The 24,540-nt window shown below is 39.4% G+C and overlaps 1 protein-coding gene across 8 annotated transcripts in view; it reads left to right on the top strand.

Moving 5' to 3' along the window:
* Positions 1-24,540, top strand: part of LOC117288372 (nesprin-1-like) — a 210,338-nt gene that overhangs the window by 60,398 nt on the left and 125,400 nt on the right. For all 8 annotated transcript variants that reach the window (XM_033769230.1, XM_033769267.1, XM_033769236.1 and 5 more), the window contains 26 exons: positions 322-465; positions 1,044-1,217; positions 1,743-1,907; positions 2,321-2,476; positions 2,854-3,183; positions 3,725-3,877; positions 4,440-4,604; positions 5,365-5,691; positions 6,570-6,731; positions 7,698-7,862; positions 9,690-10,016; positions 10,833-10,961; positions 12,274-12,438; positions 13,246-13,572; positions 13,996-14,151; positions 14,965-15,129; positions 16,166-16,495; positions 17,084-17,239; positions 17,821-17,985; positions 18,648-18,853; positions 19,340-19,460; positions 20,983-21,141; positions 21,816-21,980; positions 22,308-22,634; positions 23,060-23,215; positions 23,626-24,117. In XM_033769230.1, the coding sequence (XP_033625121.1) occupies positions 322-465; positions 1,044-1,217; positions 1,743-1,907; positions 2,321-2,476; positions 2,854-3,183; positions 3,725-3,877; positions 4,440-4,604; positions 5,365-5,691; positions 6,570-6,731; positions 7,698-7,862; positions 9,690-10,016; positions 10,833-10,961; positions 12,274-12,438; positions 13,246-13,572; positions 13,996-14,151; positions 14,965-15,129; positions 16,166-16,495; positions 17,084-17,239; positions 17,821-17,985; positions 18,648-18,853; positions 19,340-19,460; positions 20,983-21,141; positions 21,816-21,980; positions 22,308-22,634; positions 23,060-23,215; positions 23,626-24,117 (5,487 nt within the window). The remainder of the gene's footprint in view (positions 1-321; positions 466-1,043; positions 1,218-1,742; positions 1,908-2,320; positions 2,477-2,853; positions 3,184-3,724; positions 3,878-4,439; positions 4,605-5,364; positions 5,692-6,569; positions 6,732-7,697; positions 7,863-9,689; positions 10,017-10,832; positions 10,962-12,273; positions 12,439-13,245; positions 13,573-13,995; positions 14,152-14,964; positions 15,130-16,165; positions 16,496-17,083; positions 17,240-17,820; positions 17,986-18,647; positions 18,854-19,339; positions 19,461-20,982; positions 21,142-21,815; positions 21,981-22,307; positions 22,635-23,059; positions 23,216-23,625; positions 24,118-24,540) is intronic.

The raw sequence follows: 24,540 nt of genomic DNA, 5'->3' as shown, positions 1-24,540 counted from the left end.
ATCAATAATTGATCACAACTTAAGAACTCACTCCGCCACAGTGAAGTTATGTCCCCTCGATACACACTGCGAAAGTAGACATCAAGGCTGATTTCATACCTTCCGCCCAGGTAGTGGTTAGTAGGCAGGACGGTCTGAATTCCTAAAAATCTAATACGTGGTAGTAGAATATGTTGCAAGACAAGTTCTTAAAGTAACATTGTCTACCCAGCAATTAGATACACACATGGTGTTACTACAAACCAACTATACATTGATACCTCACCATGCAATGCCTCGAATCCCATATTATCACAACTCATTATAATTTGTTTATAATAGACCGATATGTCCAGTCGTGAACCAGAGCTGACCCTTCTGGCAACCACTGTGGAAGAGCTGCGATCTATGAACCCCGGCGCTGCTTTACCAGTAGTTGAAGAAGCTGTCCAGAGAGTTGAAGCCAACATCGTCCAGGCCAAACAGGTGAACTTTTAGAAAACATCTTAGTGAAAGAAAAACAGAAATAACATTTTAATAATGTTTGCAGCTTACCTGGTTTGTACTGATACACACACCAATTTTCCCGAGAAATGTGTTCATGTTCTTGGCATTAAACGTCATTGTTGACCGGTCAAGGCCATTTTTATTTTCTGAAGGGCACTTTCATTGGGAATTCCTTTGATATAAAGGACACCTTTGAAGGGTCATGAATGTCAAGATCAGGGCAACAGAGACCACAGCCTCCATTCCAGGCCTGGTGTTAAGGAAATTGTTACATTGGTCTGCCATTTTATAATCATTATGTGCTAGTTTTTCAACAAAATGGTCAGCTATTGCAGGTGAATTTTCACAAGTTTTTTGTCAACAGGATGGTTGATGGAACATAATGGTTTTAAACAATATTCCGTCACCAGTGTATGATTACAGCGCACTTCACACTCGGTGTTTTCAAAGTCTTTTGAAAATAAATCCTGTCAGAAAAAAACCAAGGTCACACCAACTATGCACCATTGCTTGGAGATAGATCCATTATTCATGAGTTTCTTTGTATTTGACCTCAGCTTGCTTTGAACGCTGAGAGCAGCTTGGGCGAGTTCACCCTTCAGCGGGATGATCTCCGATCCAGACTCCAAGACATGATGTCTAGATTGAAGGAGCTCGATGACCGCCTGACAAGATGCTCAGATCTTAGCCTCCCGGAGGAAGGCATCGTGGATGAAATCCATGAATGTCAGGTAAGGTTAGCTGAATGATCCATGTCATGAGGTAGGTCGTCATTCATACACCCCATGGACCAGACTATACTGACTAAACAAATTGTTGTGCAGTTTTATTGTTACAAACATTAATTTTCTTGATTTATGTCTGCACTCTGTGATAGAAACAAAGAGCAACTCCAGCAGCTTTATTTCCCAATGTTTTACTCTACAAATCTCTTTGGAACCCCTTGCCTGGTGCATGTTTCCCTCAATCCTACAATCTAGACTGTTATAAGAGGAACATAAATTCCTACCTTTAGCTCCCTCAAATTATTTTTATCTTAAACGTTTTTTCTCGTAGCCCCAGTAGCACCTTTAAGCCTTGTTTTTGTGGGAAAAAAAATCTAAAATCATTTCAATAAATAATATAAAATACCGCATTATTGAAATACTCACTTCCTTACCCTTGATAATTGATTAAGGGTTCACTACTGAATTACCTTGTCGTATTAATCCTTATTAATCCGATTGTACTAAACATATAATTTTTCCACTTTTCAGGCTACGTCCAGTGCCTTAGACGACACCAGACCAGACGTCAACTCCTTAGCAGCAGACCTAGATGTACTACTAAAGAAGTTCCCATCCTCCAATGCAGCTCAGCTGAAATTAGATATGGAACTTTTACATAAGACGATTGATGAGGTCCAGCATAGAGATCACCAGGTAAATACTAAATTTCAAGTTACTAAAGCTGCACCTGCACTATGGAACAATCTTTTTCTTAGTATTTCTCACGCTACATCTACGGACGAATCAAGCCTAGGTGTAACTTATGTTTTAAGTTCTTAGAAACAACAGCAAGAAGCGCTTTAAAAATTGTGTTTCTTTTTATCCAAATCGTGAAGCAGTTCTGTCAGTAACGTTTTTTAAGATTGTGTATTCCTATTAGGGATCCTTATTCTTGTGTGAAAATATTCACAGCAGAATTTCAAAATGCAACCATGAAATGAAATTTATTGTATACATCTACATTTATAGTGGATTAAAACAATCAAGAAATTCCAAAAACCAAAGGAATTACGCCTTTCCTATTGCATTGAAATAAAACGATGATTTTTCTCATTAAATACCTCAAGATCGCCGAGGCATTGACCGATACCCTGATGAGTCTGTGTCAAGGTTCTCTCAGTGAGTTGAAGAAGGAGATGCAATCCACTGAGGAGGAGTTGAAGACAGTCTGCCATACCCAAGGTGAACCAGAGGCTCTGGAGAAGAGACTTAACCAGGTCAAGGTTAGTTCAGTTTGAATTGTTTGTCATTTTAATATAATCTCCTTTGGTAATGAATCCACAGAGTCTGTTTTGGTGGCTGTCGTGTTGAAGCCGTCTAGCGCCTCAGATTCAAGCTCTGGTGTGTCTGATCAGCAGAGTGTGGGTTCGAATCCCAGTCTTGGCTTCATGTGCATGCTCATATATTGACTCACCTAGTACAACTGCGGTCTGGCACATCGATGACGCTGTGATTGCTTGAGTGTAGGGTTGTTTGTCTGACAGCCGGGTATTTTAAATCGATAGTGCAGAGTGCTATTTTCTGCTCTGACACAATGTTTACGACTGCTTTTGTATGTGCTTTGATATTTTGAGTCTTTTTCTTTTTCTGTTCATTTAAGGATCTTAAGAGCAACCTACTGCCGCAGCATGTTTCTGGACTCTCAGCTGTCAACGACAAGCTAGAGAAGCTCCTCTCTTTCCTCCCCGTCGACCATCAGTCAGCCCTAAGTCAAAATGCTCAGTCCAACGGAGACCAACTCACTAAGCTACTCAAGGCTTCTGAAGAGTCTGAGAAGGCCCTGGAGTCATGTCTGCTTGACTGCCGAGACTTTGAGGAGACTGTTCAGGAGCTGTCGGAGGAAGTTCAAGATGTGGATAGAATCCTGGCGACTGCTCAGCAGCCAAGCTCTAGCTTAGAGGAGAGGAGAGTCCAGCTGAAGAAGTTACAGGTATTTGTCAAAGAGAGAAAGTTTCAACTTTGCAAGGGACAGTAATAGTTGCTGCGATCAGGGGCTTTGGGAGGGCGTATGGAAGCAAATTTGCTATCTGGCGGTTTGTTTCAGAGGGGTTGTGTGGAAGAAAGTAAGCCGACCTGCTGCTACCATTTTCCCCCACTGTATTCAAAAGTGTTAAGGCAAATTTATCCACTTAGAGGAAAGATAATGATTTCTGGCCAGCCAGATGACTGAACTGTTTTAGGCTGGAAGCTCTTGCTCTACTTGTTACTTGTAGCCTTCACAACTGAGTATCAAAATGCCAATAAAGACAATTATTGCACCCCTGCTACCCCACCTGGGGCGGTTGCAATTACAATGGCTGCGATATTTTGTCAGCAGAGAAAACAAATGTAAACAAGTAAAATTTAAATTAAAAGGCAAACATTTTTTTTGCTGGATCTTGAAAAAAAAATAGGATTGATTAGTAAGTAGCTAAATCAGCATAAAAATAATTGGTTATCACGGCTTTGATTTTTGACCCTATTCTTTACAGGATTTGTCCGAGCGGTTAGAGTTTGAGAGACCCACTCTGACCACAGTAGATCATAAGGCAGACAGAGTTCATACAAGGTGTGGAACTGAGAAGCCAATAAGTCAAGCCTCTGACCTAAGACGTGATTATGATCTCCTACAAGCAAGAGTCAAGGTAGGTTGTGATTGATAAATAACCGGAGGTATTGGCGTGGCATGGCGTATCGTGGTCGAGTTGTTAAGACCACCGGACACATGCTCTGGTATTTCTGATCATTGGGTTTGAGGCCCTGTCTCAACAAATGTGTCCTTTAGCAAGAGACTTTATTGGTTCATTTATTGATGGGACAGAAACAGTAGGTGTTATTTGTTGTGTAATGCATGTAAAAGAACCCACTTACCTTTATTGCTGAGAGAACGTATTTGCCCCAGTATGTCTGGCAGTGGCTGCTGGATGTGCTGCACCACCATGTTAACCCTTACAAGGTGCTACATAAATCGGTCACAAAAATCAAAAACTTGTCTGGAAGGAAATGTCTAATGATAAGCATGTTGAGATGCCCTTAAATAAGTGTCACATAAAATCTAGTCATTATTGTTATTTGTTTCCTTGTACCAAATTGAAATCCAACAAAACTTATGGCTTTTGAGGAATTTGGATAGGTGGGGTTAATGAACATACCTACAAGACCCTGTAGGTCTCTGTTAACAGATTTTAACAATTTTGGTTTGTTCAGGAGGCAATGTTGCAGTGTGAGCAAGGAATCATTTGTCATGAAGAGTTCCTGAGGACAACAGATGAAGCAGAGACATTCTTACACCAGGCTGAGGAGTCCTTAGCAACTTGTGCTGACCCCTCAGGTGACCGGGATTTGTGTCTTGGCAAACTACAAACATCAGAGGTATTGCTCTTTTTTTAAACTATCAGTCCTATCAGTTAAGGTTATTGTGTAAATGGTGGAAAATTTTAAGAAAATTTAACTGGGGGACTCTGTAACAAATTTCAAAAATTAAGTATTGAAACCGTGAGCTATTTAGATTTTTGGAAGTTAATAGTTAAAACACAATTTTATTTCAGAACCAACTATGTCTAGTAAACTTGCGTGTACAACCTTGTGTAAACCTCTTTTATGAGGAGAGTGAGCTCTGAAAAGAGCTGGTGAGGTCTTGAATGTTTAAAATAGTACACTCTGCTCAACTTCTGGGCCCAATATCATAGAGCTGCTAAGCACAAAAATCATTTTTGCATATTGCTTGTTACTGGTATTCAGCTGCTGTTTGCTTATCCCGAAAATCTTGTGGAAATTTGGTTGGTAATCCTGTTTTTATCAAGAAAGAAATTTCACGCTTAGCAAATTTTTGTGCTTAGCAGCTCTATGTAATTGGGCCCTGTTCTCTGTTCTCTCATGCTCATACTCCTGAAGACGAACAGAGTGTACTGTTCAAGACCATACCTGCTTGTTTCAGAGCCAACACTTTTCCCAATAGGGATTTAAACATGGTTGTACATGTATCTGCAAGATTACATGTCTTAGTTACTTTGTATTTTCCACACAATGCAAAGTTTAAAATATCACTTAATTTTATTTCTGTGTGCAAACCCAAATCATTTAAAATTTGCCCAGCCAGTTCATTACTTGATATTTATTTTGATTCAAACAGAATTTACTGTCCAAGCAGGACGACATCCAGTCTCATCTAGATTTAGCTGCCCAGTCCCAGGACAATCTGTCCCTTCAGACGACCCCTGAGGGCCAGTCCACTATGGAGTCTGTCATCCAGAAACTCCAAGGCCAGTGGAATCAGGTCATAGCCGGTTTGAACCAGTGCAAAGCGGTTCTGGAAGATCGGGTGCAGAAGTGGAAGGAGTTTGAGGTGGATATGTGTGATCTGGATCATTGGTTGCTGGAGGCTGAAGGTTCGATCAGTAAGGCTGCGGAGTTAAGAGAAGACCTACCTGAGAAAGCTTCACTTCTAGAGGAAGTCAAGGTATGACTTTATTTAACAGGGCATACAAAACATTTCCACAAAGTTTAAATCTTTATAGAGACCTTTAACCAATGTATCGCAAACTATGGGTTGTGACCTAAAAGTTGGACGCAAAAATAAATTCAGGTGGATCCCCGACCTTTGTCAGAAGTGCTTAGATTTACCTTAAAGACACTGACACTATTGGTAATTGTCTAAGACCAGTCTTCTCACTTGGTGCATCTCAACATATGCATCAAATAACCAACCTTTGAAAATTTGAGCTCAATTGGTTGTCGAAGTTGCGACATAATAATGAAACAAAAAACACCCTTGTTTCACGAAGTTTTGTGCTTTCAGATGCTTGATTTCGAGACCTCAAATTCTAAATCTGAGGTGTAAAAATCGAATTCGTGGAAAATTACTTCAGAGGGAGCCGTTTCTCACAATGTTTTATACTATCAACCTCTCCCCATTATTTGTTACCAAGTAAGGTTTTTATGGCAATAATTATTTAGAGTAACTACCAATAGTGTCCACTGCCTTTAACAATTTTGATAAAAAAGGGATGCCTCACAATACCTCAAACATGTTTTTTTCCCCTAACTGTTTATAAATGTTCATGCAGTTACTCATAAATTTATACAATTGAAACAAAGTGCTTTAATAAATAAATTTACGCATGTTTTGTTAAGACTTTACCTCTGAAGGAAAGGGTGCAATCAACTGGCAGGTTGGTCACAGCCTGAAGATTATATTAGGTCGCCAACCGGAAAGTTTGCAGACTGTTGACATGTTGTCATGCCATGTTGTATGATTTATTATAATGCATGCAAATATTTGAAGGTTAAACAAACATTTTAATTAGTTTGCTGAAACCTTAAATTTTTTTCTTGCAGACTCTGAGGGCTGAGATTCAACAGAAGGCTGAGCGAGTTGAGAAGTTTCAGCAGATGGCCGAATCTCTTGTGGCAGACAACTCACCAGAAGTGACTGAGCAAGTTGAGAGTCAGGCTGAGACCAGACAACAACACTATCAAGGTCTATTGGATAGAATCAAAGTAAGTTCCTATCTTAAAGTTACTCTCAAATGTATAAAGTTATTCTCAAAAATGTTCTGCAAAACTGAAAAGAGTCTGATTGTAATCAGCCACAAGGGAAACTGAACTGACTGGATAAATTGTTTGTGATTGCTAGCGCACATATTTTCCTTTGTGAATTTACCCAAAGTTTGGCACAATATTGAGGTCCAGCAGAACATTCTGGTGGTCCACTAAATAGACCGATCTATTAAGCTCCGCCCCATTGCGTATTGACCACAACGCAACGAAGGTCCGACAAATAAGGTCCGACATGCGTGCGCGTATGCTTGGCGCGCGCGGCAGAAGAGGCTCACGTGTTCTTGCTCACATGTGCGTCGTGGGCGGAGCCTAATGGATCAGTCTATTGTGAGCGTATACCTACATGAACGATCCTTCGTGCCTTGAACACGCCCAACTTTTGTAGGTAGAATCATTCAATGCACATGTCTGGTGCTTCTTAGTAGTACATCAAGCATGGAGCTGCTAAATCCCCTCATTTTGCTTTAAGCTCCCTGAAAGTTTACTAATCTTTCAATGTTCTGATGAATAAGTTTGAAAATCTTCCTGACTATAGTATAGAAGTAACAGTCCAGGGGTGGATTTCACAAAGAGTTAGGACTAGTCTTATCTCGAGTTAGGAAGAGGTACTTGTCCTAACTTAGGACTAGCTATACGTTTTTCTCTAAGTTAGGATTAGTCCTAACTCTTTGTGAAATCGACCCTAAGACTCTTTTAAGTGTAATAATGTTTTCAGAAGGATGTATTTGTATTGGCGGCTTCAGCTACGGCTACGACTGTTGCTGTTGGTGTTGCAGAGGATGTACTATACTTCAACACATGACGCAGAAATCTAGCCATAGCCGTAGTAGCCACCAATTTCGAACACGACCTAAGGATTCATTATCATTTCTTATCTTGGACACATTTCTTGTCTTTGATTATCAGACTCTTGAGGTACAACATGAGTCTGCAGTGGTTGCTCATGGATCATGGCAGGAGGCAGCAGAAGACATGTCTGGTATCATCAACGCAGTAGAGGAATGTCTGAATCAGACGATAGTCACACCATCTGATGTTCAAGAATTACAAACTAAGATGCAATGTCTACAGGTAAAAAGTTTTTTATTTTGCTGAAGTAAAACGTATTTAGAAATTGGCTGGGGATCTTCACGTTTTAGAGTGATGTCATTCCAGAGCTTACATTCAAAACAAATTGTGACGTTTTTGCATGTGTTTATTGAGTTTTATTGAAATAGGTTTTAGATTGTTTGATGCTGAGTCCACTTTCTGGCTGATTTGACCCAAATATGTGACCCGCTCCAACGAAATGAGGAATGTCTAGTAAAGTTTCATTTCGTGTAATTTGACACCGAACATAATCATAACAAACAATTAATGAAAATTATTGAATTTTTTAATTTTTTTATTACTACACTTTTAGGTTGCCTAAATCTTGATTAAACTTACAATGGTCTTACCTTTTCGTCAAAAGATTACTAAAGATGTAAAAACAGACGATTTCTGAGCCATGTTCTTGACGTAATTATCCAAAAATGTTCCAAATCCCACGGGACAGACAGCGAACATTCATTGAAAACACCAAATTTGGCGAGCGTCGCAAAACTTTTCACACAACTTGCATAGCGCCACCAAGAGTACCATTGGAAAGCCAAAGATTAGAGGTGTCTAAATATAGCCACCAAAAACATGTGTCAACACTGAAAGGGGTTCAAAGGTCACCAAAGGCAAACCCTGTTTTATCAGCGATGACATCTCCCATTCATAAATCCGCGTCGCGAGATTTAGTATGGCTCACAGACCGAGGCGTTGTTTATCCATGCAGCGTGAGAGTCCGATCACCCGACCCGGTCTTGTTGCCATAGCTAGTTGCAGCGCTGGTAATACGACAATGTACACACGAAGACTGCGCGGGTACCATGCACAAACTTTGCTACACGTACGACGTATGGAACAGTGGAATGTTTATCGAACGTTGGGAAAACAGTGTCTAATTTCCATCATTGTTTTGTGGTTTTTCAAGGTTGAATTGTTCCAAACCAAAATAATTCTGAATGTTAAAGGAATAATCTTTCAGTTAAACTTCATGCTGGGTAAGAAATTTCGCTAAAATCATGAGAAACATGCACGGGGAGATTGCGAATGTTCCCAGGTCTTCAAGCCGAGTATACCCGTGGGGGTTGATGCTATGCGCTGAGTGACAGCTGTCTTTACAATGTTTTGACTTGACGGAACAAAACTCGCATTTCAAGTTGGAAATATCAACGCAAATTGCTCTAAAATTTCAGGTAAACATTGTAAAACTTATTGGTGAAATTGTCTACACATTATAATCTAACTTCTCGTTGAGTTGTTTGTTCATTTTGGTAATTTTGTTTGCCTGACTACGGGGGGTTAAAAATTGATGTTTTCATTATCGTAAACAAAAATATTAATATTATTTTAATGAGTGTGTGAGACGTCGCGTTTTTTCAAATTAATTTTTATGGAGTTTGTGTTTTCCAAAACGGGTCGTAAAATTAAGCGTCAAGGGCGTCGAAAATTCCACATTGGTTCAGACAGGAAGGTCGTATGATCTTGATTTTTATTTCATTTAAAATATTAAGATTTGCTTGTTTGGAATATTATGAAATATGCAAATGTGAAATTCACTAGACATTCCTCATTTCGTTAGAGCGGGTCACATATGTTGATTTAAATTTTAAATAGCTTTTTGTGAAACATCATCAACTGTCAAAATCCATGCAGACAGAGAAAAAAGATAAACAAATTTTGGGAGAAATGATACTTAATTAATGTTTGGTAACTAGTGTGACATTTTCCCTTGTCTATGATTCTGTTTATAACCTAAGAAAGGAAATAGAGATTTAGAAGATCAAATTTTCTTTTTTTCCCTGAATATCCTTTCAATGTACACAGGACTTACAGTCCAAATGCCCAGAGGGCCAGTCCAAACTGAGTCAGCTCAACGACTGCACTGAAGATACACTAGCCTCCACCGCAGACACTGGACATGCCAAACTCAACCGCCAGGCCTCAGATCTCAATGACAGATGGGAGAGTGTTCTCGCCAGAGTGGCTGAATCAGAGGCTAAACTGGCGAGGAGTCTAAGTAAGAGGCAAGATCATGACGGGAAGCGAGATGAGTTTGAGGCGTGGCTGGCCAAGAAAGAGGCAGAGCTTGAGGAAGCTTCAGAGATGCAGCCAGATGAAGCCGCAAAAGAGAACGCCTGTCACAAATGCAAGGTCAGTATTGAATATACATGTAGATCCCTTATTTTCATATTTTTTGAAATATTAATATGAACCATGGTGAAAATGTTGTGAAAAAGGTAATTAGTTCTTTGCGTATGCTGTTTGTTGTGTATTTTTTAAATACTAATATGAACCTTGATGAAAATTTGGTGACAAAGGTAACTTGATGTTGGCCTATGAAATGGAAAAACAGTAAACAAGAGTGTGAAGATTGTTTCTTTCCCTATCCTGTTGGTATCCTGTCGTCATCATGTCTTATGCAAACATATCTGCTGCATGCACAAAGAATGTTGTTTGTTGTTGTTGGGTAAAAGTAAAAATGTTCATTCTATATTAATTTTGGTTTTACCCATACACATTGATGTGTGATAGCACTAAATACTCAATACTTTTCCTAGTTAATAAAAATAATAATAATAATAATAATAATAATAATAATAATAATAATAATAAGACAAACAAAACAATCAAAACAAAGAAAAACAGACACAACAAAATTAGTCCTTGAAAACCTGTGACATAAGATAAGTTTTGAGAAGAGATTTGAATGTTAAGATTAAGATTAAGTGGCAGAGAGTTCCAGATGCGTGGGCCAGCTGAAGAAAAAGACTTGTCACCCTGCCCATGAGTGTCGAGACTTTGGTTCAATGAGAAGAAGCATGGAACTGATGTTGGCCTAGTTCTGTGAGAAAAAATCACAGGCCTAATACTCGGGTGTATGTGGGTAAAACCAAAGTGGGTTTACCCAAACAAACCCCCGATGCAAATTTAACATATACATGTATTAAACATTCATTCTGTGTTCAGACTCTGACGCAGGATGTAGATGCACATGAGCCTGGGTTGGTTGATATATCAAACAGTGCTGAGCAGTTACTGGATACGAGCATTGAAGGCCTGTCAATCAGGTACTACGCCTTGAAGAAGAACGCAAAGGTAACTCAAACTTTAATAAGTGATTGATGAGTGACATATGTTGGTGTTGTAGGATTTGAAACTGTTCATGGTGGAAATATGATATGGAAAGGTTTGCGGTAACACCATTTATTGACTATCTCTAATAAGTTGGGGCGGTTCTGAAAAGAACCGTTGTTTTCAACTCAACGTTTTTATCAGTATGCTCTGACCATCGTCTGGAGAAAGCAACTCGACGTTTCGATCAGTATGCTCTGATCGTCTCAGAAGACATTAGAGATAGTCATTACATGGTGTTACCGCAAACCTTTCAATATTAATAACTTAAATATTTATAGCATGATCATGTTGTTACTCTGGTAATAACAATAGGCCATATGCACGAGTGCCATCTTAAAAACATTCTGCAATACATCTTAGGAAACCGAGTACAAATAAAAAAATACATCATGCTGCTAAGATGGGCGCCATGCTGAAGGTTACATGTGCCAGGTTTTCATAGTTGTGTACCACATTGCTTAAAAATTAGCGCACCATGAAAGTTGATGGTGTTGCTTTGACTCAGATTTGCAAAAATTTGAGGGTGCTCCGTCGTTGTCCCGGTTGTAATTATCTGTCCGCTGTATGTCATCTATTTAAAATTGAATACTTTCACTGAATGGTTTAATAGTTTTTAATTGTCAATAATCCATGTATTTTTTTTAACATACTATTAATGCTTGTAATGTGTAACAATGTTTTGTATTTGAGATTTTATACCTAATTGCATTTTTAATACTTCAGGATTTCTGTTGATTAAGTTTGTTGTTGAGTGTTTTTAAGAATGTTTACTCCCGTTGTTATAATTCCGTATTTTCTTATATTTTAGTTTGTCTATTTTTCCATGTTCAGCACTCTAGAGCATGTTTACAAATAATTAGGGCGCTATATAAGTTTGGTATTATTATTATTATTATTCTTATTATAATGTCAGTCCCGAAAAGAAAAAAACCTTGTTATCGGACATGAAGTTGATAAGTATCGGAACAGAGGGAGAAATTTGAGGGTGCTCCGTCGTTGTTCCGTTTGTAATTATCTGTCCGCTGTATGTCAGTCCCGAAAAAAAAAAAACACCTTGGTATCGGACATGAAGTGGATAAGTATCGGAACAGAGGGGGAAATTTGTGGGTGCTCCGTCGTTGTCCCGGTTGTAATTATCTGTCCGCTGTATGTCAGTCCCGAAAAAAACCCATCTTATTATCGGACATGAAGCGGATAAGTATCAGAACAGAGGGGGAAAAGTTGTACCGCAGTCAATGCTACATACTCACCTTGCCTTGTACACTTTGTACAGGAATCCTCTGAGCGAGCAGATAGAGCGCTGACTGATCACAGACTGTACAACCAGAGTGTAGACGATGTACAATCCTGGTTAGCTGAGGCAGAGACAGTACTTGATTCTAACAAGGTTGTGCCGTCACGGAAGGAGCAACTCCAGAAGCAGCTAGACAACTTAAAGGTAGTTTTATTAACTTTCTGAAACTACAACGTCTGAACATGATTTTAAGTTTGCTGCTAGAGGCACTAGTTATTGTTATTTACCTCATGTATAGAATCCTCTAATCTGATTGGTTAAAAATGGAGTCATGGAAATAGCTATGCCCCCTTTTTCTATCAAGATGACGTCATAGTGACTATGCCCGCCCTGAAAATAACGCAACTATGATACGTATGTAGAACTAGCGTTCGGTGTCACGGGATGACCTTTTTTCGCAGACGACCTTTCACCGTAGTCAGTGTTGATGATTAGAAGAATCTATATTCGGTATAAAAAAGAAATATTGACTGCTTAATAATCAGGGAACAGTTAAAATTAAAGGCCCTCGGTGATGTCAAAACCATGGCTATGCCCTCAGCTTCGCTTCGGGCATAGTCATGGTTTTGACATCACCTTGGGCCTATAATTTTAACTGTGGCCCTCATAGCAGTCAATATTTCCATACTATTATTGAGAAACATAGAACTAAATGTATCTTATGCAAACTGCAAAGGACCTATGGTATAAATGCAAAAAACAGTTAGTGGCCTAATGTTTTCAACCTTAGCAGATTCCTTCTGGGAGGCTGAATGACAACACAACACAACACAACACTTAGCAGTATACCTAATCATTTTTGTTCTGTTGTCATTTAGCCTTCTAGACAGACTCTGCTAGGGTCGAAACATCAGGCCACTAATTATTTTTGGTATTGTTATGTTTATTATTATCATTATTTCCCCAAAAAATCCAAGTAATTGATATCCTTATTTCACGCTCTCTTTTCAGAATCTTGAACAAAGCAGCGAAGCCGGCTGTCAGAAACTTCAAGATTCTACAACCATGGCAGAAAATGTCCTAACACTGACCTCTCCACCAGGTCAAGAGGTCATCAAAAGGTCAATCTCAAGCCAACAAAATGATCAGACCTTACTCAATCAGCAAACCAACCAGGCAAAGAGCCAATTGGAGGCAGTGTTACAGAAGTGGGAGGAGCATGATGAGGGATGTAAGAAGTTATCCGATTGGCTGACAGAGGCCGAGTCGATGATTGTTAACTTGGAGAAACCTTGCATGTCTTTAGAAGAGAAGAAGACTCAGCTTGAGAAACTCAAGGTGAGGAAATCGTTTTATTGTCCAACTGATAAAAGCAATTTATGTTTTTATTTCCTGAAGAGTTTTAACAAACACAGGAAGTACTAAATGAAATTCTTATTAAGGGCCAAGTGTGATTTTTCTGTATCTGCACCCACTCTCTGGAACTTCTTCCTTTACATATCCGAGCTACAAAGTCTCTAGACATTTTGAAAACATTGCTTAAAACTCACATATTCAGTATTTCTTATGATTGACTTTCTGTTTGTTATTTGTACCACTTTTTTTTGCCAAAACGTTTATGTAAATCTGTTTTTATCAATGTTCTTGATTGGTTTCAGTTTTGTAATCGCAAAACAAAATCCCTGCAGAGTTTGACTTGTCAGCAAGTTAATTTGATGAGTTGTTATGTGAGTATTATGTTATTTTTGTTTTATATTTCAGTCTCTTGAGCATGATGTACATTCCCATGAGGCACCCGTTGAAGCATTAACTCCAAAAGTTCAGCAACTCACAGAGGTTGGTGTGACGGATCCTAACATCCAAGGCCAAGCCATGGAGATCACTGATGAGTATCGGGACCTATGCAGCAGAATCAAGGTAAAAATCATCTATTTCTTGCACTGCTTGTGAGGGTCGATGAAGCAAACTTAAGGGGTCTAGCCCCCCCCCCCCCCCTTCACTAACAGCATTTGGTGGTTTGTCTGAGCGGTCAAGCCCACCTGACCCAAGTTTTTTTGTTTCTGATCAGCAGATTGTGAGTTCCGGTCTTGGCACTTGTGTCCTTAAAGGGAAGTTACACGTTTGGTAATTGTCAAAGACCAGTCTTCTCACTTGGTGTATCCCAACATAAGCATAAAATAACAAGCCTGTGAAAATTTTAGCTAAATTGGTCATCGAAGTTGTGAGAAAATGATGAGAGAAAAAAACACCCTTAATGGACGAATTTGTGTGCTTTCAGATAGGAATAAAATACTTCTAGCTAGAAGTCTTTTATTATTTTAGTGAGAAATTACCTCTTTTTCAAAATCTATGCTACTTCAGAGGGAGCTGTTTCTCACAATGTTTTATACTATCAACAGCTTTCCAATGCTCGTTACCAAGTCAGTTTTTAAGTTAATATTTGTTCTGAGTAATTACCAAACGTGTACAAATGTACCTTCCCTTTAAGTAAGACATTAAACCATTATTATGGTTTTAGAACAAGAAGAGATTTACATACGGTTTTTTTCAAGCGCCTTGGATGAGTGCCTTATTGGTAGATATGCGCACTACACAAGACTAAATGTATTAAACACAATCGTTCATGCTATATATACTTGTGACATTTTGCAGTTCAATTTGTTTTTAGTTGGAATAGTCCAAATACTTGCACAGCAATAACAGTTCTTTGATAATGTGTGATAATAACAGGTGCTGTTACAGCAGAGGGAGGAACAGGTGTCTGATCATCAGAAATTAACCAATCAGCTTCAAGACTTGTCTGATTGGCTGAAAGCCAAACAGCATGAGCTCGACCAACGCTCCCGATTGGCTCCTGATAAGCAAACCAACGAGGCTAGAGTGAGCCAGATTCAGGTAATTGATAGATCCATTTCTGTATGTTTAATGAACTAAATTTAAGTAGGATTTGAAACTTTGCATGGTGGAAATACGATATGGAAAGGTTTGCGGTAACACCATGTAATGCCTATCTCTAATGAGTTTGGGTGGTTCTGAAAAGAACAGTTGGTTTCAACTCGCCGTTTTGATCAGTATGCTCTGATCATCTTCTGGAAAAAAGAAAAGAAAAAAAAAAGAGGACACTTGCTGTATCTCAACATATACATAAAATAACAAACCTGTGAAAAATGAGCTCAATTGGTCGTCGAAGTTGCAAGATAATAATGGAATTAAAAACACCTTTGACACTCTAAGTTGTGTACTTTTAGATGGTTGATTTCGAGACCTCAAATTCTGAGGTCTCAAAATCAAATTCGCGGAAAATTACTTCTTTCTCGAAAACTATGTCACTTCAGAGGGAGCCAGTTCTCACATGTTTTATACTATCAACCTCTCCCCATTACTCGTCACCAAGTAAGGTTTTATGCTGATAATTATTTTGAGTTATTACAAATAGTATCCACTGCCTTTAAAGTATGGGAACATTGATGGGGGACACCCTGTGCCTCGTATCGGCGTGGTCTAGACATGAAACTACAAACAGTTCTTAGATCATGTAAATAAGGAAGCAAACATGTCTAAATGCTGATTGATTTAGCATAGGTTATATTTTTATTTTCGGGAATAAGAAATGATTAGACAACTGCCCTAAACCACCTTGCTTAAAGACAACTATTACTGTGCCATTCTAATTCTGAAATGGCTGAGGTATTACCTGTACACATTTTTAAACTGGTGTATAGTTTGACCGACTAACACGCAACATTTAAATTATCTCAATCTCCATTGTGTAAGCCAGACTACTATCAGTAACACTTCAAGGGAAAATAGTATTAAAATGTTCTTGGTTTGTTTGAAATTTAAGACGTCACCATGAGGTGAATGAATTTTCTAAGGGTGGCTCACATTAGAAATCCAATGTCAGCTAAAAACCTTGTGTATTTCCCATCAGGATTTCCTTGCCTCGATCCCCGATGGCGAATCCCAGCTCCATTCCTCCATGGATCAGGGTGGTATCGTCTGTCCGAACACCGCCCCAACCGGCTGCGATCGCATCAATCAACAACTCCAAACAGCGTCAGACAAACTCAAGTCGCTCATCCAGCAAGCCGAGCGCTCTCAGAGGAAACTCGGTGAGGGTGTGGACCTACAGCAGAGTTACGATGAGAGTTATCAGGAATTGAGAGACTGGATGACGGAGACGGACAAAGTACTCCAGGGGGATGAGGATCTTGGCGAGGGACAACTAGAAGCGAAGCAGGCCTACTTGCTAAAGATCAAGGTCAGAAACAAGTTTGAATTTTGATTCTATGTTTTTCCACAATGGTGCTACATACTGAGCTATCTTGCCCTATGTTGGCAGTCTTTCCTATTTTGTCAATTTTTTTGGTCAGGGGTGCCATTTAGAAGCCATTCATCAAGGTCACAAGAGAGTGTGAATTTATTCTACATTTTCCACAATGGTGCTACCAACTGAGCTTTCTTGCCCTAGGTTGGCGGTCTCCCCAGTTTGTCAATAACTTTGTTGGGGAATGCCAGCTTATAAGCCATTCAACTTGTAACTGTGGTATAGCCAGGGATTATTCCAAATTTTACGATACAATCTGTAAAGCGGCAGCAGAGGGATCACCTGAAGGGGATGTGACTTTTTATTTCATGAACTAAGTAATAAATGTGTGGTTTCTTACTTTGAAATCCAAACTGTGGCTACAATTGTCTTAACACGAGTCTGACAATGGTCTTGGTTGTTTGGAGAAGTTGTGGCCCAAAGATGTTGCCATCATTAACTCACTTAATTTCTAGTGAAGAGTTGTTCACAGCCTACCATGTCAGTCAATGAGAATTTGTATTGTTATCTCTGTGCTGATAGGCTCTTTGTGATGAAAGCCAGGAAATCCAGCCAATCAGAGCCAAGGTTACATCACTTGGGCAACAACTAGTAGCCAGTAACCCTGCTGCAGTGCACATCGGTAGTGAAACAACAAGACTCACTGCTTGGTACCAGACCCTGCATATGAATCTCAAGGTACTTTTATTTTCTTTGTCTTTGAACTTAATTTATGTTAAGGCAGTTCTTTTTTAAGACCACCGTAATGGACGGTTTTCATTTTTTTCCCCTCAAACCTCAAAGGCAGTAAACCACTTGATACTCGCAGACCTGATATTCATTCTGCTTTTTGTCTGATTTTGTTTTTCTTGCCCTTGAAAAAAATCAGAAAAATTGTGATCAAACAGCTTGAAAAGTTTAAGACTTAGAGTCTACACCATGTGTACATGTAGGGGAGGTAGTGCTTTCTGCTCTACCGGCTAGGCTTCAAATTGAAGATACCCAAGCCTACATTTGTATGGACTGTGAAAGGAGTAACCCTGTTTCAGCCCTAGGAGTAGGTGGCAATGGAAAAAATAATTGTAGCCCACACCTTGAAGTGGCCTTCAGGCCTTGTGTGTCAGGCGACTTGCATAAAAAAGAAAAGAAAAAAAAGATGGTACTTGATAAAATATTCATATTTTTTTCTCTAAGGAACAAATATCATGCCTGTACTCCGTAAAAAAATCCACCCCCCCCCCAAGAAAAACTAAATTTGATGTTTTTCTATTCTATTCAAGGATCGGGTTCGTCAAGCAGAGAGAGCAGTCACTGAGCAGCAGAACTTCCAGACAGCAGTGGAGGAATTCTACAAGTGGTTGAAGGCAGCTAGAGAAACTCTGTCCAACTGTCAGAATGTGACTGGAGAGAAGTCTGAAGTTAGCTCCAGGCTCCAGGAACTACAGGTAACGTTCAGTTCTCAAAGGATTATTTCAAACAAAATTGTGATCAACCACTGCAACTATTAAAAATTAATTTGATCAGTCACATCATTACCAATCAATCGTGTGATGATCAACTGACTGTTTTAACTACATCCACATCCCAAGTTATTAAATCTGGACCAAAATTCAATAGTTTGTAGCTAAGAAGTGTCTTAACGTATTGGGCATTTATGTTGACTAAGGGGTTTCTTTCCTGCCTTTCACCTCTTTTGACGCTGTTTTGAATTTTGTACCGGAGCCTTGCATGCGGTCCCTGCTTGATTGCATTGTTTTCATCATTTAGGGTTTTCTACCTACTTCTAAAACTGACATTTCTTCATCAACTTCTCTACACAGTTGTCTTCAGACCTATGGGTTACAGTTCTAGTCACTTCTGTGGCTCTCTTGTTTTCATTACCAGAAATGTATATTAACACTTTCAGTGCCAAGGTCGAACATTTAAGATCTATTTTATGTGTCCCGAAAGCGCCATTATCTTACATGTTCATGTACGATCTACTTTATGTATTCTAAAAGTGTACCTCAAAAAGCTGGGCAAGTTAGGTTTAAAACGCCGGCAAGTAATGGGCACTGTCAGTGTTAATAAATAATTTCTCTACCTTTTTTCACTTGCTCTTGGCCAGGAATTGATGTCAATGCGTCATCGTGGTCAGAGCCTACTCAACTCAGCGAGTAGTAAAGCTGAACGAGTCTTACCTCAGACTCCACCTAAGGGTCAGGAGGCAATCCAGGCTGAGCTTACAGGCATGAGAGGAGACTACACTGCCTTACTGGAGGACACGATGAGTGTGAAGGAGACTCTGGAACGATGTGTCAGAGACTGGAACAAGTAAGCTAAAGATAGTAGTTTATTGAACTAGCTTATTATTTTGTCATGCGTGCATAGCCACAATCATTGGCGCGGTTTTCTTTTACAGAGACACCATTTAAAATTTTTTTTGTATGTGTATCATTCTTACATTTTGAATGCTTTCTTATTTGATGACGCCTGTTTGTGGTGGTTAAACAGCTATTATGTTTTACTTATCAAAATCCCCCAAATTTAAACAAATTATAAATAAAGTGTAACTGTTCGCGGATCTTGTATTTGATAAACTTAACAGACTTATATACTTGTAATTCTTCCTGGACAAAGCTTTTTCAACATAAAAAAAACCCCAGTGGTTTTCAATTTGTTGTTTGTACTAAGGACACCAACAAAATATCCACCCATGATTATGGCTGTGCACATGACTTCTGAGCATGCCAACAATTAATTTTTTTACAATAAATTTATCCTAGCAAATAATTTGTACTAATTTCTACCTATCCACAGGTATGAGGCAAGCTGTGATAAGCTTTCCCGTTGGCTTGGCGAGTCCAAAGGACAGACCCGAATGGCGGCTGAACTGAAGTCAACTCTGGGTGAGAAGAAAGTCCAGCTTGAACGATGCAAGGTAAGAAATGACTGTGAAGCAGTGAAAGAGTAATAGTTGTGAAGGTAGTGCATTCAGTCAGGCTCCCTGTTTCAGCACCAGGGGCCAGTTTCATAGAGCTGCTTAAGCAGGAAATATTGCTTAACAACTATTTGCTAAGCAGAAATGAGCAGGATACTAGTTACAAATTGTACATGTGACATGATAGTTTGGCTGGTAACCTGATTCTGGTAAGCGTTATTTTATTGTGCTAAGCTACCTTTCGTGCTTTTAGCAGCTCTATAAAACTGGGCCCAGGAGTAGGTGGCAACGTGCCCCTGGTGACAGTTCAAGCAAAGCCCTCATTACCTTGAAGTGGTCTTCCGTGGCCTTATGTTGTTCGGTGATATCTCATTTTAAAAAAAGATAATATTTTTAAAGGGAAGGTACATGTTTGGGAATTGTCAAAGACCAGTCTTCTCACTTGGTGTATCCCATCATAAGCATAAAATAACAAGCCTGTGAAAATTTGGGCTCAATCGGTCATCAAAGTTGCGAGAAAATGATGAAAGAAAAAACACCCTTGTTTGATGAATTTGTGTTCTTTCAGATAGGAATAAAAGACTTCTAGGTAAACAGCTCTCCAATGCTCGTTACTAAGTCAGGATTTAAGTTAATATTTGTTTTTAGTAACTACCAAATGTGTACCTTCCCTTTAGAACCCATTCCAACCAATTGGCAGATCGCTCTCAAAGTCTGGGATTTTTAAAGATTTGTCTGAAGATTGCATTTGATTGGTAACAATCTTGTGTCGCACTCAACTCATCTGCAATGAGGTTCAAATTACTTGACATTGTTTCTTGTTTGCATTAAAATAGTAATAGTTAGTTTTTAAAAAGCATTGCATCTTTGAAATCTAGTCCAAGGTGTTGGCAGGTCACTTTCAAAGTTTGAGGTTGTGTTTGATTAGTAGAAGATATGTGTCCCACCTAACTCATCTAGTAATGAACATTCATATTGCCTTACATGTTTTTTTTCTGGTCATATGTTTTGGGAGTGTTAAAGACATTGGACACTATTGGTAATTGTCAAATACCAGTCTTCTCACTTGGCTGATCTCAACATATGCATAAAATAACAAACCTGTGAAAATTTGAGCTCGATTGGTCTTCGGAGTTGCGAAATAACAATGAAAGAAAAAACACCCTTGTCACACATAGTCGTGTGCTTTCCGATGCTTGATTTCGAGACCTCAAGTTCAAAATCTGAGGTCTCAAAATCAAATTCGTGGAAAGTTACTTCTTTCTCGAAAACTAGGTCACTTCAGAGGGAGCCGTTTCTCAGAATGTTTTTTATTATCAATCTCTCCCCATTACTCTTTACCAAGTGAGATTTTTTGCTAATAGTTTTTTTGGGTATTTACCAATAGTGTCCACTGCCTTTAAGCAAACTATGTGCATTTCATGATGATCATACTTTTCGATCATCGAAAAAGGCTGCAGTAATGTACAACACACGGACAATCAAGTTTTGTTGTAATGAATATTATTCAACTGAATTCCAGGCAATCCAGCAAGACGTCGCATCGCATCAGAAAGAAATGGTTGCCTTAACTGAGCATGCTCAAAAACTCCTGGATCAGAACCCAGATGGTCTTCAGCCAATCAGTGAAGAGCTCCTGATGTTCACTGACCAATACCAGAGCAGCGTGAATGACATCACGGTACTGGTTCCGCTCTTATATTTGAAAGAGGGTTTTTTAAAGCCCTTGATTGTTTTGCTTTGTTAGCATTAAAAAACTTATATTTAGTTTTTAAAATGCACATCATCTTTGTGCTCCCTTTTCCCCTACAAACGATCTGAAGGAGTGATCTATCCCACAAGCTTGAGTGGAATTCCAGAAAAATATAGCATTTTAGTGCCAAACTGCCAATGTGCAATGAGCTTTTTAATGGAGGATGAATATAGTGATTTGTTCGCTAATTTCATTCCAGAAACAGAGAAAATATTTAAATTTTATTTTTTAATAATCTAAAAGTTGGCATTCTGGCATTATTTCAAAACGTTATGCTACAGCACTCTTTTTCTGTTACAGAAAGGTGGTTATCTGGGAGGGACTTTAACAAATATCAGAATATTATTGTGTTATACCTCCTAAATTAGTGTTTATTTAAAAAAAAGGTCTTAGCTCGCTTAAAATATCTGGATGTACACACAAACTCAATAGGGGCCAAGATACTACGTTGTTGCATGGAGCGTGCTCGCTAAGGTACAATTTTGTTGCAGAATTGAGGTATGACTTTGTTGCACTGACAGGACAATATTAATACAGTTATTTTTATGAGATAGTAATTGCTTTTCAACTTATTCAAAGTTTAATTTCTTTTATTTTTGTAGTCTGCCATAGAAAATCATTCCCAGTCTGTCGCTGAACACACCGACTTCCAAAAAGGTCAGCGAGGGTTTGCGAACTGGCTCCGAGACGCCAAGAACAAATTGTCATCAGTAACTGATACATCAGGCAACAGTCAGACAGTGCAGGCCAAATTAATCGCACTGGAGGTCAGTATAAGTTCAAAGGTCATGACTTCTTGTTCTTGTCCAAGAAGGTCATTCTGTATTAAAAACTAACTTCTAACTTTATGGGCGCTCAATGGAAAGCCTTTGGATTCATTTTACTCTCTGCCACATGTCCTGATTAATGATCTTTGAAGTCCCAAAATAATTTCAGCCTGAGTTCAAAAGAAGTGGAGTTCCATGAGTACAAAAACTCAACTCAAAGCTCAGCGTAATGTACTGCATTGTCATTTCTCACTGTAAGTTAATCATAAATGAATCACAATCTCTCCATTAGTTATCAATGCCCATTTGTTTTTTCCCAATACAAAGGAACTGTTGGCAGCCAAGGAAGCTGGTCTTGAAAAGCTCGTCTCCGTCTCTGCAAGTGGAGAACGAACCCTTCCACTGACCGCATCACCTGGACAGGAGACTATCACGCAACAGCTTCAGAAAGACAAAGAGGAGATAGATGCACTGGCAGTCACCCTGCTAGACTCCAGAGACAGGCTGAAAGAGTGCGCCACACAGTGGGAGATGTACGAGGAGAGTCAGGGCGAGATGGAGGAGTGGCTGAAGGACATGGAGGAAAGACTAGGCACCGGGTTGGAACTTCAGCCTGGACTGGATACTAAACAGGACCAAGTGGAGAAGCTAAAGGTAAGGAGTAATGTGATAGTCACAAGAGTAAAAAGTAATTAACAATATGAACCAAAAATAAAATGGAATAAAATGTAAGTTTGTTTTAATACAATTACAAAGAAAAATGTACTATAATGAGGTTTAGACCCTTGACCTCCGACCTTAGGACCCAATTTCACAAAGCTATTAAGCAGAAAATTCTGCTTAGCAAATTCTTTTTCTAATCAAGAAATGGGTCGGGCACAGGTCGGAGCATAGGTAATTGTATTGTATACCAACTATTTTGGCTGGTAACCTATTTTTGTAGTAAGAGTTTTCTGTTCTTAGCAAGTTTTTTGTGCTTACTGTACATGCTTTATGAAACTGGGCCTAAAATGTAGATCTCTTACATATTATATTTCTGAATGTGTTGTTCAATCTAATTGGTTAAAATCTGTCTGCAGGATCTTCAAGAATCCATCCAGAGTAAGCAGCCAGCCATTGAGATGGTTTCCAGACAAGCGCAGACCTTGCTTGATAGCAGCGTTGGTAATGTAGGAGTTGTCAGTGAGTCTACTCGACTAGCGTCTAGATTTCAAAGGCTTGCCATGACAATCAAGGTAAATTCTTTCAACATTTCTTGGCAAGTTGCTGATTCTGGGTTGTTTGTGTGATGATCCGTCTCACATTTGCGTATTAAGTGGATATTGCGTCTACCCCAATAAACGAATTTATTAGGTCGAATATCCTCATTACTAAACAGTAATATATCCAGTTGTGTTTTTACCAAGGACACGTTTAAAACTAGGTGAATACTTCTTGATTTATCCCACACTACAAATGGACAGCCAAGATACCATTGGGCTTTTTACAGCAGTACAACTGTTTTCAGTGAAGACAGAGTGAAACACTTAGGCCCTGGTAAGTTGGAAGAGAACTTCGTTAAAAGAAGGATTTTCAAGACAGAGATTTTCAAGACAGAGATTTTCATAGTGTTACAAATCTTGATTGCCGTCTCCCTTCCTTCCAGGATCAAGTGAAGCGCAGTGAGCACAATTCCATTGAACATAGCCAACGCCAAGACACTCTGACAGACTTCAATACCTGGCTTGCCTCATCTCAAGAAGCATTCACTCAAAGCTCTGGTCTACTTGGAGACAAACCCACCCTCCTAGACAGAGCTAAGACTCTGAAGCAGTTGATGTCAAACAAGTCAACAGGACAGAACCTCCTTCAGGCTTTAGACCACAAAACCAGCAAGACGCTTTCCAACACAGCTGCCTCAGGGCATGAGGTCTTGAGACAGGATGTCCAGACGGCCCAGGGTGGTCTTGAGGAGCTGGTGACCAGCTTGAGTCTACAGCACCAAGAGCTTCAGCAATGCTTGTTGCTGTGGGATGAGTTTGATGACCAGTGCACCCAGGTAGCCCAGGACTTGAAGGAAGCAGAGGCTATCTTGGATAGGGAGCCTGAGCTGATGCCTGATGCAAAGCAGAAAGAGCAACAATTAGAGAAATATAAGGTAAGCGGACATGGAATTTTATCTTCAAGAGTGCAAGGTCATTTCCATTTTGCAAAGGCCACTTTCTCTGGAAAATATGAAAGTCTATGGGAAACTTTTGAAGGGACACCTAGGCCAAGACCAGGGGTCGATTTCACAAAGAGCTAAGATTTATCTTAGCTTCAAATCAATGACAGTTGCTAAGCAAATTGTGATGTCACAATACAAATCACTCTAGGAATACTGACAAGTGCTTTGTGAAATCAAGCCCAGGGCAACAGAAGCCATGGCCCTCATTGCAAGGCCTGTGTGTAAAGTGTAAGAGAACTGATCAATTGGTGAGGTAGTCAGTTGGGTGCAGGAAAGGCTGTTGCAATGGTATGGCATCAACTGGGCCCAATTTCATAGCACTGCTTAGCGGCCGATTTTGTGCTTACTGTGCAA

Source organism: Asterias rubens, chromosome 1 (genome assembly GCF_902459465.1).
Source record: "Asterias rubens chromosome 1, eAstRub1.3, whole genome shotgun sequence".
NCBI classification, from domain to species: domain Eukaryota; kingdom Metazoa; phylum Echinodermata; class Asteroidea; order Forcipulatida; family Asteriidae; genus Asterias; species Asterias rubens.
This window is presented reverse-complemented; position numbering and strand designations above follow the sequence as displayed.